This window comes from Berghia stephanieae, chromosome 2, assembly GCF_034508935.2.
Source record: "Berghia stephanieae isolate SIO BIC M18660-M18661 chromosome 2, UCSD_Bste_1.3, whole genome shotgun sequence".
Taxonomy (NCBI): Eukaryota; Metazoa; Mollusca; class Gastropoda; order Nudibranchia; family Aeolidiidae; genus Berghia; species Berghia stephanieae.
Window position 1 is genome coordinate 90,184,685 of NC_088361.1, and position 15,000 is coordinate 90,199,684.

General features: G+C 34.8%; 1 protein-coding gene across 1 annotated transcript in view; it reads right to left on the reverse strand.

The window, feature by feature from the left end:
• The window catches only part of LOC144965810 (stomatin-like protein 2, mitochondrial), a 15,078-nt gene extending 7,928 nt beyond the window's left edge, over positions 1 to 7,150 (reverse strand). Inside the window, exons 1-6 of the mRNA XM_078901552.1 lie at positions 6,723 to 7,150; positions 4,751 to 4,885; positions 3,242 to 3,341; positions 2,193 to 2,251; positions 1,477 to 1,609; positions 323 to 379 (exon numbers count right to left, since the gene is read on the reverse strand). Coding sequence (XP_078757678.1) covers positions 323 to 379; positions 1,477 to 1,609; positions 2,193 to 2,251; positions 3,242 to 3,341; positions 4,751 to 4,885; positions 6,723 to 6,767 — 529 coding nt within the window. The 5' untranslated portion in view covers positions 6,768 to 7,150. The remainder of the gene's footprint in view (positions 1 to 322; positions 380 to 1,476; positions 1,610 to 2,192; positions 2,252 to 3,241; positions 3,342 to 4,750; positions 4,886 to 6,722) is intronic.
• Positions 7,151 to 15,000: the final 7,850 nt, after the last annotated feature.

Below are 15,000 nucleotides of genomic sequence, written 5' to 3' on the forward strand. Positions count from 1 at the left end.
TTCATTCATCCTGTTTTGTTGATAAAGGGGAAACCCAAAACGTTCATTTGATCTGTTTTTGTAATTAAATTGAAGCTTACATTCAATTTCACATTATTATTTAATAATGCAGTCAGTTCACTACAGTTTGTTTGCTATATGTCTTATAACTTTATTGAAATAATAATGGAAAAAAACAAAAAAAAAACCATACAAACCCGAGGGCAACTACATGTGTTCGTTATTTCATCAATCTGTTACAAACGTGTCTGTTATAAGAGTGCTCTACTGCATTAGTGAAACCGAATGGAGAGAATTGAAAATGAGGAAGAGAGATACTTACGAATTTCATATCTCAAACACTTGAGTCCCCAAGCATTAGATGCATTATTGATAGCCTCTGAAAAAGATGAAATGAAATTCATGAAAAGAAAACATAGTTTCTAAAAATAATGAACTAAACAGCCAATTAGAACAAAGACCCATTGCTCTCCACGTCTAAACTTTGATGAAATGCATGAATTTTTATTTTTATAAAATTAAATCTATATTAATTAATTATATTGCCTATTCTTTTGGTTGGCAAAGTTATTAAAACCATTTATATAATATGCAATGATCACTACCATTCAATGCATCAGTTGTGATCTGTGAATGGCTTTGATTTGATTGGTTTGTAAGAAAACGTTTAGATTTTGTAGGCTCCTGCTCCACAATGAATGTATATGATGCGATCGAATGCTATAAAAACAAATAAGATTTTACTGGAAATCATAATTAGCCACAATATCTTACATCAATCATTTATCATTATAAAAAGAAAGAAACTTCTCTAGAAATTCTTTAAAGGAAAAAAAAAACAAAAAAAGAAAAGAAAAAAATTGGAAGATGATGATGAAAAACCCCATAAATACTGCCATCTAAACATCTGTCAGCCACACAGAAGATCAATATCATTAAATAATTAAGCAATACATGGATTCATGTCCAGGTTTGTGGTTAGATGATGGACTAATAATCAAACAAGAAATATTAAACTATATCTTGTATCTCAGTACGAAACTGAAGGTGGCAACCTAAACTAACAAACGTTAAGACAATGATACAATATTTGAGAATAGAAGGGATGAGAAAAACATAATTGTTGATTTTAACCCGAAAATTCAGATCTGAACAAAGCGAACCAACAACAAAGGTGACTTCTTGTTGAAAATAATCATCTAACATTACACCCCTCCCCCTCCTCCCTAAACACCCACATACATGGCAATCACTCTCCATTAAGAACTCAAAAAAAATGTTTTTAATTTTCGTACTTTAAAATTGATTATCTAATAAAGTATGATTGCACAACTTCATCTCCACAAAACTGAACACATGGTTACTAAATAACAGAAATGAGTAATCCAAGTGATCTCCCATTGAGGAAATTATTTTTTAAAAGACTTTAATGATATTTATAAAAGCCTTTTCATTTCCCTCACCCTGTATACTTACCAACAATTGCAATATTGAGCAGCTCTCTCTCTCTAAACACTGTGTCTAAGGCAATCTTTCCAATTTCTGATCTCATGGTAGTCTGTGCTAGTTGTGTAACTGCATATTCTGGGTCCTCTACACCATATGATGCCTGGAAAACACAATTAATTATCACTTGTCTGCTAAAGTTGAGTTAATCTATGGCCCTACTGAACACTTGACTACAGACATGCTGTTTAACAGAAAAGAAATTTGTGATACAAATCGCAGACTAAAATACATCAATTCAATTCAATTAAAGATATTTGTCTACAATGCTAAACAAGAAAAGATTTCTGGGACATGAAAAAACAGTTTCTTTCTCATTTAGTAAAGAATAATAGTTACTAATAGTAGATTTTCTTATTTTTCATTGTTTTCACAATTAGAAAGAGCTCTGTTAAAAAGTATGCTTTCCAAGCAAAATGGGACAGGACCTTTTAAATTCCAGAATTTTGAGGAATAGTCCAAATGCTTTCAGTTCATTTTTTACACTCATTATATTTCTTTTCACATATCTACCTATGGATTTTGACTTGTGTAGCATTTACGTTTTAGTAATACACAAATAGATTCACACTTTAAAATATAATTTTTTTAAATATGTATTTTATGTATATGAATCAAGAAGGGCATTTAAGTGATAAGTTACAAAAACCCACTGATATCAGAGTACAGAGTCATAATATATTTACCTTATACGGATCAATAACTCGTAAATAAAGAACAGCATCAAGTGTAAGGGTCACATTGTCTGAAACACAAAGAAAGTTAGTGAATTGAATATACAGATGAAACTGTGCAAGACAATATGAATATAAATATTTGATTCTTAGCATAGAAGTTTTAATAGCGCTTGTCATGATAAGAAAGATGGTAAATAAAATGGAGGCAATTGTGAATAGAACTAAGTGTTTGCAACAAGCTTGGGTTACATGCCCCTAAGAAAAAGTTGATCCTGCCAACAATCTATCTAACGTCTGGCCTGCCTAAACCATATAAAGTCTAAAAATGATCTCCGCAAAAAATAAAGGCACTCAGAGTGATGACTTGGATAAGAAAAATGACCTCTTTCATTAAAAAAAAAAAGCTTGCTTTCCAACTTTCATTCACCTACCTCTCGAAATAAAACCCAGTCTCATCATTCCAAGACAAAGAGTAGAATAAAAAGGGGATATAAGACTCTACCAGTGGCCCAACCCAACCTCCAACCATTTGCTTCTTGAGTAATTCTAGACTGTCATCAGCACAGTGCTGTACATGAGGAGTCCACTCATTTCTTGTAGAAACAATTAATTATCTGGTTTACTAATTTTCCCTCTTTATCATTGTTTATTACTGAATTTCTGATGATGTCAATAGCTTCAACAAGAAATTCAATAGAGATTTGTTTGCAATGAGGAAGAAGAGAGCTGGGTATGTGAGAGCATTCTTCCTGGAAATGTCAATGACGTACCACACAATCCACACAAACAATCAAGATTACCAAACCTATAAGCAGTAACCATAATAGACATAAGACATAAGCATACACACATTTAAAAAAAATGTTATACACTGTTTACTTTGAACAAAGATAAAGTGAACCCTTGTTAAAAATCAGCAAATTTTTAGTTTTATTGGTTGTTAAAGTTGTTAACAGACTGCACTGTAGATAAGTTTAATATATGGATATTATCTCTCAACATTTTCTGTAACTGTAGCAGTGTTATATCAAGCAGTAATCAATAATGAAATGCCTCACCAAGGGTAATGGCTGCTTGATGTGGGACGTCAATGGCTATTTCTTTCAGACTTTGAACATATTTGATTGTATCAATAACTGGAAGGATTAAATTGAGACCCTGCAAGTACAGGAAAGAACAAATAAATATCAATTTGAACACTTCACTAAAAACCATTTCAATTGACATAGTAACAGATTTCAGATTTTTGCAACGGGTCAGCTTTACTGACAGAACACACTAACCTAGTTATTAAAAATCTTGAAAAAGGTGGCAAATCAAAAACAAAACTGAATAAATAAATTAACCGAAAATTATCAAAATATGAAAAACAATTGTCACTCCAGTATTGGCTTTGAATCAACATTATTGATATCAAATTTTTTCTTTTTAAAAATCAGTCTTCCTCTTAATAAAATATAGTTTTATGTTTTGTTTTTTATCTTTTTCTTTCCACCACCTGTTTGGACCAGTGTCTAAGTCTAATGCTAATAAAGACAAATAATTTTTAAAAAAATATAGACAAGGATTGCCTTTGTTCATACACTTGACTATGTGTGAATAATTTGTCTTTTGCAGAGGTAATCCATTAACCGATTTACTCCCACCAGAGTGTGTCAATAGTTTGAAACTAGTTAAGGTGATATTAAAGCAAATGTTAGGAATATCTGATCATTTAAAAATATTGGAAATAATGGAACCACTTTGATTTTATGAAATTATCATGATTGTTATTTTGGTTTCAAAGCCTTTTTCAAAATACAAATTAGTTTCTTTTTCAAATAGTGGAAAACATATTCTAATGACCAGCTTCTTGTTTGAATTATATAGTGACATTCAAGCCGTACTTTTTTTTTGTCTACCAAAAAATACTTGGAGTGATCTTTACAAATGCCCCATTCTCTCAAATGTTCTTTCAGTCATGTTCTCAAATCAATAAGGAGTAATTTGAATAACGATATGACCTCAAAATTGGCTAACAAAAAACAAAAACAATAATCAAAATTCAACCCACAGACGAGTTCCTTCGATATTTTCTCTTTCTTTTGAAGAGTTAAGAATGACTCAATATCCTATAGAAAGATTATTTTATTATTATTTATAAAATACAAGGGGGCGGAGAAGAACAATTTGTGGATTTCAATTAAATTTTTTTTTAAAGTATATTTTTTATAACGGATAACATACATCTTATTTTACTGCCATCAGAAGATAAAACTACTAATAATCCTTGTTTTCATGAATGATAAAAAAGTCTATATTGGCTTTTATGATATAAAATATTTCAATAGAAAAAATTTGGGAGCAGCACTAATGTAAGGTGATAATCTGAAAATATGTGTATGAAACAGTGCCAGACACAGCAGAAAAAGAAAAAAATCATCTTTAAAAGTTGACTAGAGAACAAACAGCGCCAGCGAAGATAGACTGATGTTTTGAGATGATCTTTTCTTGTATATTTCTTTATTTGTCTGGAACTATATCATACACACTTTTTCAGATTCTGAAAACATTTCCATCATTCATACCGGTTCCAAAATTGTCTTGTATCGACCAAATCTTTCAATGACCCAAGCCTCTTGTTGAGGTACGAACAATATCACTGTGTTGAAAGGTAAAGATGATCTTTCACGTGCATTTTGCTGGGTTACTTTGAGTGCATTCTGGAGTAGAATAATAGCAATGAGTAATCAATTTAGTTACAATTACAAAAAAAAAAAAAGAAATAAAAAAAGAGAAAGTTAAATTTGAGGAGATTATAGAACTTGAGATATAATGTCAGTTTTAGAAACAATTAGGTATATAAGTTATATATTGTAAAGTATGAATATCTATATATAGTGTAGAGCATGATCTACCAACAACACACTTTAAGAGACATTCATTAAATTTTATGACACATGGCATCAGACCTTTTAAATTGATAGCCTATTTATTGGCGTGAACTCAAACACCAGACAAAAGTTTAGGGAGAAATTCAATATATTTGTCCACCACTTACATTTACATTACAAACTTTATATGTGTAGATACTCAACTTGAATTAAAATGTTATTCGTCTAAATAAAGAAACAAATCGACCTCTATCAAGACACTAAAATGACTGGTTTTCATGGTTTCCAATGTTTTATATATCCAGTCCAGTGAAAATTGTGAGGCCGTCTCTACTCCCTGCAAGTAGTAGACAAGGCCCCATCTGGGGTTCTGACCAGTTTTCCCCAATCTATATCTATTGTTTAAATAAAACAAACGTCCATCTTTGTCAACTTGCAATCTGGTCCAGCTGGCAAAAATGTTGGTTTCATGACTGGGAGGTACTGGGTTTGTTGATTCTCAGCAATGCCATTTATAATATATATAATTTATAAAATGTGTTATTTTTACTAATTTCCATGTTTGGCTTTGGGAGGACTTCCATAGTTTCACAGCATTTATATTACTTAATCTTTAAGCCATATCTCAATTAGTTGCAATGTCCAATAAATTAAATATTACTATTTAAGATCAGTTTCATTTTTATAAGTGGTGTGATTTTTCTACTTTCAAAAACAATTTGCTGAGTCGGTTGTTGTTTACAACTCCTGCCGATGCCATTATTACTTACTGTGTTTCCCATCCTTTTCGAAATTGCAAGTGGTGGCAAACATTATGTTTTGTTGGAACATATCTATTGTTGTGTTTCAATGTGTTCCAGTTTGTTGTTGTTTGGCTATTAAGTTGCCGTTGTGAATTGTTTTCATGTTTGGGTTTCCTTGTGAGTTCCATTCACTGTTGTGTGTTATGTCTACCCATGTTTGTGACATCAGAATGAGTATAAAAAAGGGGTTGCCTTCATTTCGAAGCTCTTCTTATTACGATATTAATAATAATAAATAAATAAAATAAAATTCCCTTTATTCATCCCATAGGAGAAATTTGTTTCTAGGGTCTATTCCAAGGGAAGACTGGAATAGCCCAGGCATCAGCTGCGGTGCAGCGCTGCAAATTGAGCTAGGGCGAGATGACTTGCTAACGGCCACACAGTGCAGCGGCGGGTGATCGAACTCGTTACCTTTTGGGTACAAAGCAAAGACCATACCGCTGAGCAATGCTGCGCCCCAATGGATTGTTGATTGAAATTAGTCAAGTGTTGACTCTGTTTTATGTTTTTATTATGGACGAACATACCCAGACTATTCGCGTGATGCCTTGATGCATGACATTTTTAACCGCCCATATTTGTCCTCTACATATATAGAGAACGCCCACTTCGGTGGAGACTTTTTCTTTACTTTGTGAATGCATGCTCAAGGCGAGTTGGACGTTCAGCGGAGGTTGGTATCTACTAAGAGAGAACAGCGGACTCATACTCATAGGGAATTTCTCCCAACGTTTATCATAGAAACATTTTAAGTCGTTCTTTCCGATGCTAAACCAGTCAGGAGAAACAATCCGACTATATTGAACTAAACATCACAAACGAACTCAGCAGACCAGACTTAGACTTAGACCTCAACTCACCCGAAGTAAGCTGCCTGTGCGTCGGCTAACCAACGATCGAAGCATTTTGAGCAGTCAAATTTCAATAATTTATTTGTGTTAAATACAATGCGCTCCCGTTTGTCCAAGTGAAATCGAAAATGTTTATAAACAATGGGCATAAAGTTTTGGCTAATCACTGAAAAATCTGACGAACAAACGTTATTTATTTCATAAGCCGGCCGGAATTTGACATTCAATAGTGTTGGGTTATTTGATCGCTTTTACTCGATCGACGACCGAGCGCCAAGCCACGAGTCAGTGCTCGATCTCAATGCCGGAAGAGCGAGTTAGTAAAACGATCACTCGATCGTAAAACGATCAAGCGGGTTGTGAGCTTGAGACGATCTTGACACGTGAGACGAGCTTGAGACGATCAGGATTCGAGCGAGCGGAGGGGTAACGAGTGTTTCGAATCATTTCAAATTCAAACGATCACAGTTTGCCATCCGATACCAATCGCCAATGTTTGCACACGGTAGTCTGTGGTTCTTCCACAGCCCTCACTCCTTGTCAGATGTTAGTGTGTCTGGGTGGCAGTGGCAGGGAAATTCGTATAGGTGTATCACGCGTGTGTGACAAGACTTCATTAAACCTACTAAAGTTTGACTATCACACACACACACACACACATACACACACACACACAACTAAGGCTATTTCTATGACACACACGCATCCCTCTATCAATGAACACTCCTACAGTAGTGCGGCTATGTGGTCTAGTCATGACGTAACTATAGGTAGTACTCTAGTCGACCATGGCTCTCGTGCATTATAATGGTCTAGTGGTATGACACCCGCTTTGGGATCGGAAAGTCCTGGGTTCGAGCCTCGCGCTCGGTGCATAGTTGAGTCTTTGGACAAGGCTCTTTACTCACATTCTCTCACCGTACTCAGGTGTAAAATGAGTACCTGGCCGTTAACAGCGTTGTCTTTGTCTGAAAAATTGTAATATCGCCTAACAGGCGGCATGTCCCGTCCTACATATTAAATGTTGCTGTTGACCGGGGACCCCTTTACAAAGCGCTTTGATCACATTTAGTGGATATTGTAAAGCTCAATTTTTTAAAGTAAAACATTAGCTTTGAATATGGAATGTTTCAATTTTAGATGCCTGTGTATTCTTTGTTAGTTCCCATCATCATCATCATCATCATCATCATCATCATCATCATCATCATCATCATCATCATCATCATCATCATCATCATCATCATCATCATCAGGGGCAGCGGTACGGTCTTTGGTTGGCACCCGAAAGGTACCGAGTTCGATCACCCGCCGCTGAGTGGTCTTGAGCAAGTCACCTTGCCCTAACTAAATTTGCGGCGCTGCACTGCGGCTATCGCTTGGGTTATTCCAGTCTTCCCTTAGAATAGACCCGAAAGACGAATCTCCCCTATGGGATGAATAAAGGGAATTATGTTTAATTTATTTATCATCACCATCATATCAGCGGGATCATCATCATCACCACCACCACCACCACCCTAATAATAATGGATAAAATAAATATCAACACATTTCAATGTAATAATCAATCTAAAATCAATCAGTGCTCCTAAAAGACCCTTTGATTTCTTTGTCTAATTCGTTCCATACTTTTGGAGTCCCGACAAAGAAAGATTTTCAGCTAACTATAGTTTATATATGGGAATATTAATCAGTCGTTTATATTGGAATCGGAGTTGTCTAGCAGGTGTATTAGTTCAAAGCGCATTTCCAAGGATTTACCATGCTCAATGAACTTCACAATATTTTATTTAATTTATTCCTCCGGCACGCCATATCGACCATACATCCATTTCGTACAGTAGGTACCGATCGCTGTTTGGAGTCTTTTTGTATTAAAGCTCTTTACAATACCCGTCATTGCTTATAAGATAAGAATACATTCACACCTGAGTCAAGTGCCTGACACACGGACTTAACGTCTGGATCACAATTTTCAACAATCACTGTCACTCATCCGGCCATTGACAAGGCTTGATTTTGTGACAAGAGACACCGTACCACTGAGCGACCGAACAAATAATCACCATCTGCGCCATCGTCATCATCATCATCATTATCATCATCCTCATCACAGCCGTAACAGCCAGCAAAACCACAATCATCATCTTCGGGTCCGGTCTATCCGTGTGGGGGGTGGGGGTGGAACCTGCTAAAGTATTTCATTTTTTAAACAGAAACACGATAATCATCATCATCATCATCATCGTCATCCATTGTCGTCGGCATCGTTATCATCGTGTCCGGGCAATCCGTGTGTGTCTGGGTGTGGAACCTGCTAAATATTATTATTATCTACCTACCTAATAAAAACACACCATTCTTGTTCATTTATTTTTCAAATAATGAAATGAAAGGCACGACCTTTCCCGCACACACAAGAGGCGATGACGACCAGTGACAAATTATGGGAGGTGGGGGCGGCCGACAACTTTTGGCGCGACATAAATATGAAATGTTAAGGTGACAGCGGGATGATGGTGGTGGGAGGGGGGGGGGGGGTCTCAACCCTTCACCATCAACAACTGTTTGATGGCGTGTGTGTGTGTGTGTGTGTGTGTGTGTGTGTGTGTGTGTGTATGTGTGTGTGATGCGACGAACGATCATAATCAAGGCTGCCAGACAGCCAGATTTCTTCTTGCCCAAGTAGTCAAATAGACCCCAAATAGCCCAACACCACAAGCATTCTGACTCCCTTGAAAAACTCATTTGTTTTGATTAACAAAACAATCGACTACAGTTGGATAAACTTATCTTTTCATTTTTTTTAAATAAAAGATTTTTTTAAAAAAATGAATAATAATAGAAAAGCGTTTCTTAGTAACCAATTTTGAACTTGGCCATCTGGCAGCCCCCATCATAACCAGCTGCAGTCAAGCCAGCCACAGACATAAGAGAGGGAGGGGTATGTGAAGTTTCCTGTGGCAAACGAGTTGCTCGTGTTTTTTTTTTTTCAAACGAATCACTGCTCGATGACGTCACTGACTCGAAACCCGCCCGAAACCGACTCGATTTTAGAGGACTCGATCGAAAACCCGCTCGATTTGATCGTTTCAAACTCGACCCAGCACTAACATTCAACTTTACTTTCGGTTTCTTGCTTTTGCCAGATTATTTACTCTTTCAGTTTTCCATCCATTTTATTTTATTTGTGTGCCGATTGTAGAAATACAATTTTGGATCACTAACGTGATGTCTAATGGTCAAAGGTAATAATTATATTGTAAAAGTAATCAACAGGCATGTCAAGAGTAAAGAAAAACGTAAATTTAGCCAAATTAGTGATATAATAAAAAATATTTTAGCGATATAAACGTTGGATTGTCATTTTAATGGTTTTTCTGAAAGTGGTGCCATAACATTGATGAGTAGATAATGTATGCGCTCTTCAACGCGTTCATTTTTGACGTTCCTCTTCATTGTCAAGAGAGAGACAGAGAGAGAGAGATAATAATAATAATAATAATAATAATAATAATAATAATAATAATAATAATAATAATAATAATAACAATGATGATGATGATGATGATTATGGTGATAATAGATAAATAAAATAAAAAGATAAAAACAAGAAGGGCAAAAAGCATAGTAACCAATTCGACTTGTTATCAAAAGATAGATACACCAGAGTAATTAGCAGTTTAAGTCTTTGGTAAATTTGAAAACTTTTCATTTAGTGTTGTCCGCCAATACTGAAAAAAAAAAAAAAAAGAAAACAGACCACAAAATATTTTTTAAAAATGGTGTGTCTGGTATTAAGACGCTAAAACAAAAGCTATGGTATGATGATTATTCAGTTTTAATCCCGTGTCCAGCTTAAATTTGCATGTTTTGATTTGTTTTGTTGTATTTTTTTAGCACCATGTCTGTCTTTTTTTTAATTCACTTGATTGTCGTAGAAGGACAGGGAAATAAACCCGAGCAGTCTCAAGCCAGAACCAAGACAGAGAACAACATGTAAATGGAAAACGGATATAAGGGGATAGAACTCACAGCAATAGTGATCTCTACGACCACCCTGGGAGTCGGAATACATCACCCAGCCCCCTGATCTGTCCCTTGTTTTTTTTCCTTTGCTGACTCCCAGGTGAGGTTGATTGATTTCAGGTTCTGAAGCAAGTATGGGTCTAGTTTAACATCGTTGTAATGGACAATATTTTGCGTCATTTTTTTAGATGTCCGTTACAACAATGAGCCCATAAGGAATTCGGTTATCAGACCTACAAATAAGTGCACGTTGGTCGGGATGGCTTAAATGCCAAAACTTGAAAATTTATTTAAAAACCATAAAATTTGGTTATACAACGTTTTATTGTGGACAATGGATCTTGTGTTTCTTTAATTATTGGCAAAAAAAAAAACAAGAAAAAAACCCAAAAACAACAAAAAAACAAACGTTCACATTTCTAGTCATTTCAACTTTAAACTAACCGTTCGGTATCTTTATCTAGTGCTTCTTGAGATTATACCATTTTCAGGCGATGGATCGCATGTTTTGTCATCTGATATGAATTTCATTCATTTCATTTTAGTTTGGATAGGACATTTACCTCACACTCACATACTTCCTTTCAATTTCAGATAGATACCCAGGGATGATGATAGAATGTTAGGGAAAAAAATTACACTTTTTGCGCAGGTACATAATGCATCATGTTAAATGGACTGCCAAGATTGCTCATTTTGCAGTATCGTGAAAATAATTGATCTGAACAAATCATACATAAACTCTTGTGAAGAAAATAGGCTTTAAATCGTCCCAACTATTGGATCACCTCTAAGGTGTTGTCACCTCTGTAGCATGTCTGAGCAGTAATTTGTTTGTTTTGTTTTAAAGGATTTTACGGTGCTTGCTATTAAGGTCATATCAGCGCCAGTAAAAAGGAATAAAATGGGATAGTAACAAGTTCTAGAATTACAATTACAGCACCCAAGAAAAGGTAAGACAAAGGGGAATTGGTTCAAATAGGAAACAGATGTAGATTCCATGAGCACACTATCAAAGTATACTAAGTTTGAGATCACCTAAAAGTCTCATCCAGACACAAGCACAGGTCCCACTAAGAGGAATACACTCAAATGTTTAAAATTCATATATAATATGTAAACAAAACATAATACAGTGCATAACAGGCATTTACAAGGAAAATAAATATCATCTCCCAAAACTAACTTAATTTGACCGTTTCCCTCTCAGCCAGTGTATCCGGCCTCTGGCTATGAAAAAACTAAGTATCTCAATCCAAGACAAAGACAGAAAGCAAGTTGGAAAACAAATATATATAGGGGGATGGAAGACACAGGTGTACCTCCCTGTCCACTATGGGAGGCCAGGAACCCCACCCAGTCTGAGCAGTAATCAGGAGGTCTGAAGTTCGAAACCCAGTCGAGACAGGCCGATTTTTAAAAATGGTTTATTATCATGTATTTTTTTCCCCTTCCTGTTGTGTCTGGTACAATTTCCTATACATTTTTTTTATCTTTATGATACGTGGATATCCTCTGTGTAATAGACGTCTAGTCGGGAAATAGTCACATTATGTTCTTTCCATTTTATGCATAAAATAAGGTTTTAACAGGGTCTTGTGTGTAGGTCTTGTTATAAAAGAAAGCAAAATAAATGTTAAGCGTGGTCATTGACCATGGATGGGTGACATTGATCGTGAAAAAAGCTGATCCCTAAGTTGTTTGTTTTTAAGGGTTTTACGGCGCTTGCAACACATTTAGGTTATATCAGCGCAAGGAAAAAGAAAGAAAATGTGATAGTCAACAGTTCTAGAATTACAATTAAAGCACACAAAAGAAAGTAAGACAAAGGGGAACTGGGAACAAATAGGGATCAGATATAGATTCCAAGAGCATACCGCCAATGTACTTAGTTTGAGATCACCTATAAGTCTCATCCGGACACAAACACAAAATCCAAAAAAGAGGAATACACTCAAATGCTTACATTATACATTCAAAATAAATATAATAATACATAACAGAGAGATGATTTACAAGGAAAAAAATATAATCTCCCAAAACAACAACTATGCATTCGATTGTTTCCCTCCAGGCCAGGACTCCGGCCAGGGCCAGGACAAAACCAAGTAATCTCAAAGACAGAAAGCATGTTGGAAAACAGATATAAGGGGAAAGAAGACACAGTATGTACCTCCCTGTCCGCTATGGGAGGTCAGGATCCCCAGATCCCTAAGTTGTGTCATAGAGAAAGGGAAATGAAACATTGTGAAGCGCATTTAGTTTTAATTCAGCACCCCAACCTAGTAATACATAATACCAAAAAAAAAAAAAAGAAAGAAAAGAAAAGAAAACGAAACAAAAAAAACCCCTTAAAAATACACAAAAAGAAAATAACAAACCCAAAAACTAAAATCAAATCAAAACAAAAAAACAACAAAAAAAAAACAACAAAAAACAAAAAACAAAAGAAAAGAAAAAGAAAAGCAAAGCTACAAGCCAACCAACCAAACCAAAAAATAACCCCCAAAGACAAACAAAACAAAAGAAAACCAACAAAAAAAGAAAACAATCCCCCCTCCCCCCCAAAAAAAAAACAAACAAAAGAAACAACCAAAAAACAAAAAGCAAACAGCCCCCCCCCCCCCAAAAAAAAAAAAAAAAAAAACCAAAAAAAATAAAACAACAACAACAAAAAATCAAACAAACAAAAAACAAAAAAAAACAAAAAACAAAATTTAAAAAAAAAAAAACAACCTGAAACGAGACATCTATATTTCAATGCCGTAGATCGCAAATATAATGGACAAACAGAATGAAGACCATGAAGTCATAATTACATTTCTTTTTAAATAAATTTTATTTCTTGAAATCAAAATTCCAATTGTTATGAAGGAAAGGACGGAGAATTGATTTTCTTTACAATGTATCTATGAATAAATAAATAAAGAATATTAACATTACATTATCACAGTTAAAACAGAAGCATACACAGTATGAAACTGAAAAGAAAATGCAAACCCAAGATATATTATACACATAATAATATGTAATATGTAAGATCGGTTGAAATAAGGAATCAAAAAAAACTACTTAGGAATACACTCAAGAAGGGTTTCTTCGAACACATGTCCTGGATTTCATTCGAATGCTTCATTTTTTCCCCCGTATCAATCTTAGATCTTCGTACAGTTTCCTCTTTCCTCGTTTTCTGGAACTTTTTAATTTTTTTTGGTTTTTTTTGGGCATGTCCCGAGGAGTTCAAGGAAACCGTGTTTGAGTGTATTACTATTACATCATTCTACTATATCAAAATAAATGGTTAAGACTTTTATAAACTGAAGACACGAAACTAAAATAGTGGGCAAATATGCTGGCCATAATTGATCTATTTCGTTATTATTTATTCCACGAGCACGAAAAACAAAGACCAAATCCATACATTAGTAATGTAAAATTGGTGTCTTTATCTAGATTAAATGATGAAATGTTATGAAGAAAATAATAAATGTCTTTATTTCAGTTGTAATAGCATGTAATAAAACACGTGATTTAAAGTGATGACCAAATTCACAAAATGCCAATTTCTGATCATTTTAGGATAAGTACTGAGTAAGGCTCTATCAATGTGGAAAGTTAAATACTAATATGATTAGTTTCAAAGTAAAAAACAAAAGGTTCATATATAAAAGATTCAGGGATGACATTTGAAAAAAATCCTTAAGAGACATTTGGACCATGTTTATTCCGGTTTCTATAGCATGAAAAGGACAATAGAAATTGCTTGGATAGGACGTCAGTCTTTCCACTTTCCTCAATTAGACCCAGCCACCCAACCACTGCTGAATGGATAGGAAGGTCTGAAGAAAAATAGCGACCTCACCTAGTATCAATCTCGGTCCCTTTGCGTGTGAATCGAGTGCTCAACTAACTCAGCTATTCCCCCCCCCCCCCCCCCAACTCTCCCCAGGATGAAATTAAAGTAACATTTATTGATAAAAGTATGAAAGATAATTATTTCCAAAGTGTCTTAGGAAACAAGTAAAACAAAGGAAAACTCATAATTATTTATATGAATACTAAATGTCATGATAGTAAGTTTTTAAAATTGAGCTTTTTTATATAGTAATATCCATTAAATTTGCTCAAAGAGCTTTATTTCTCATTTGTTGAAATTTATATTGTTATGATTTTCCAATACATATTATTATTATTATAATAGTCTCTTTCTCCACTCACTATTTCCAATAGAAGATACCAGCCAGTTGAAGGTGAC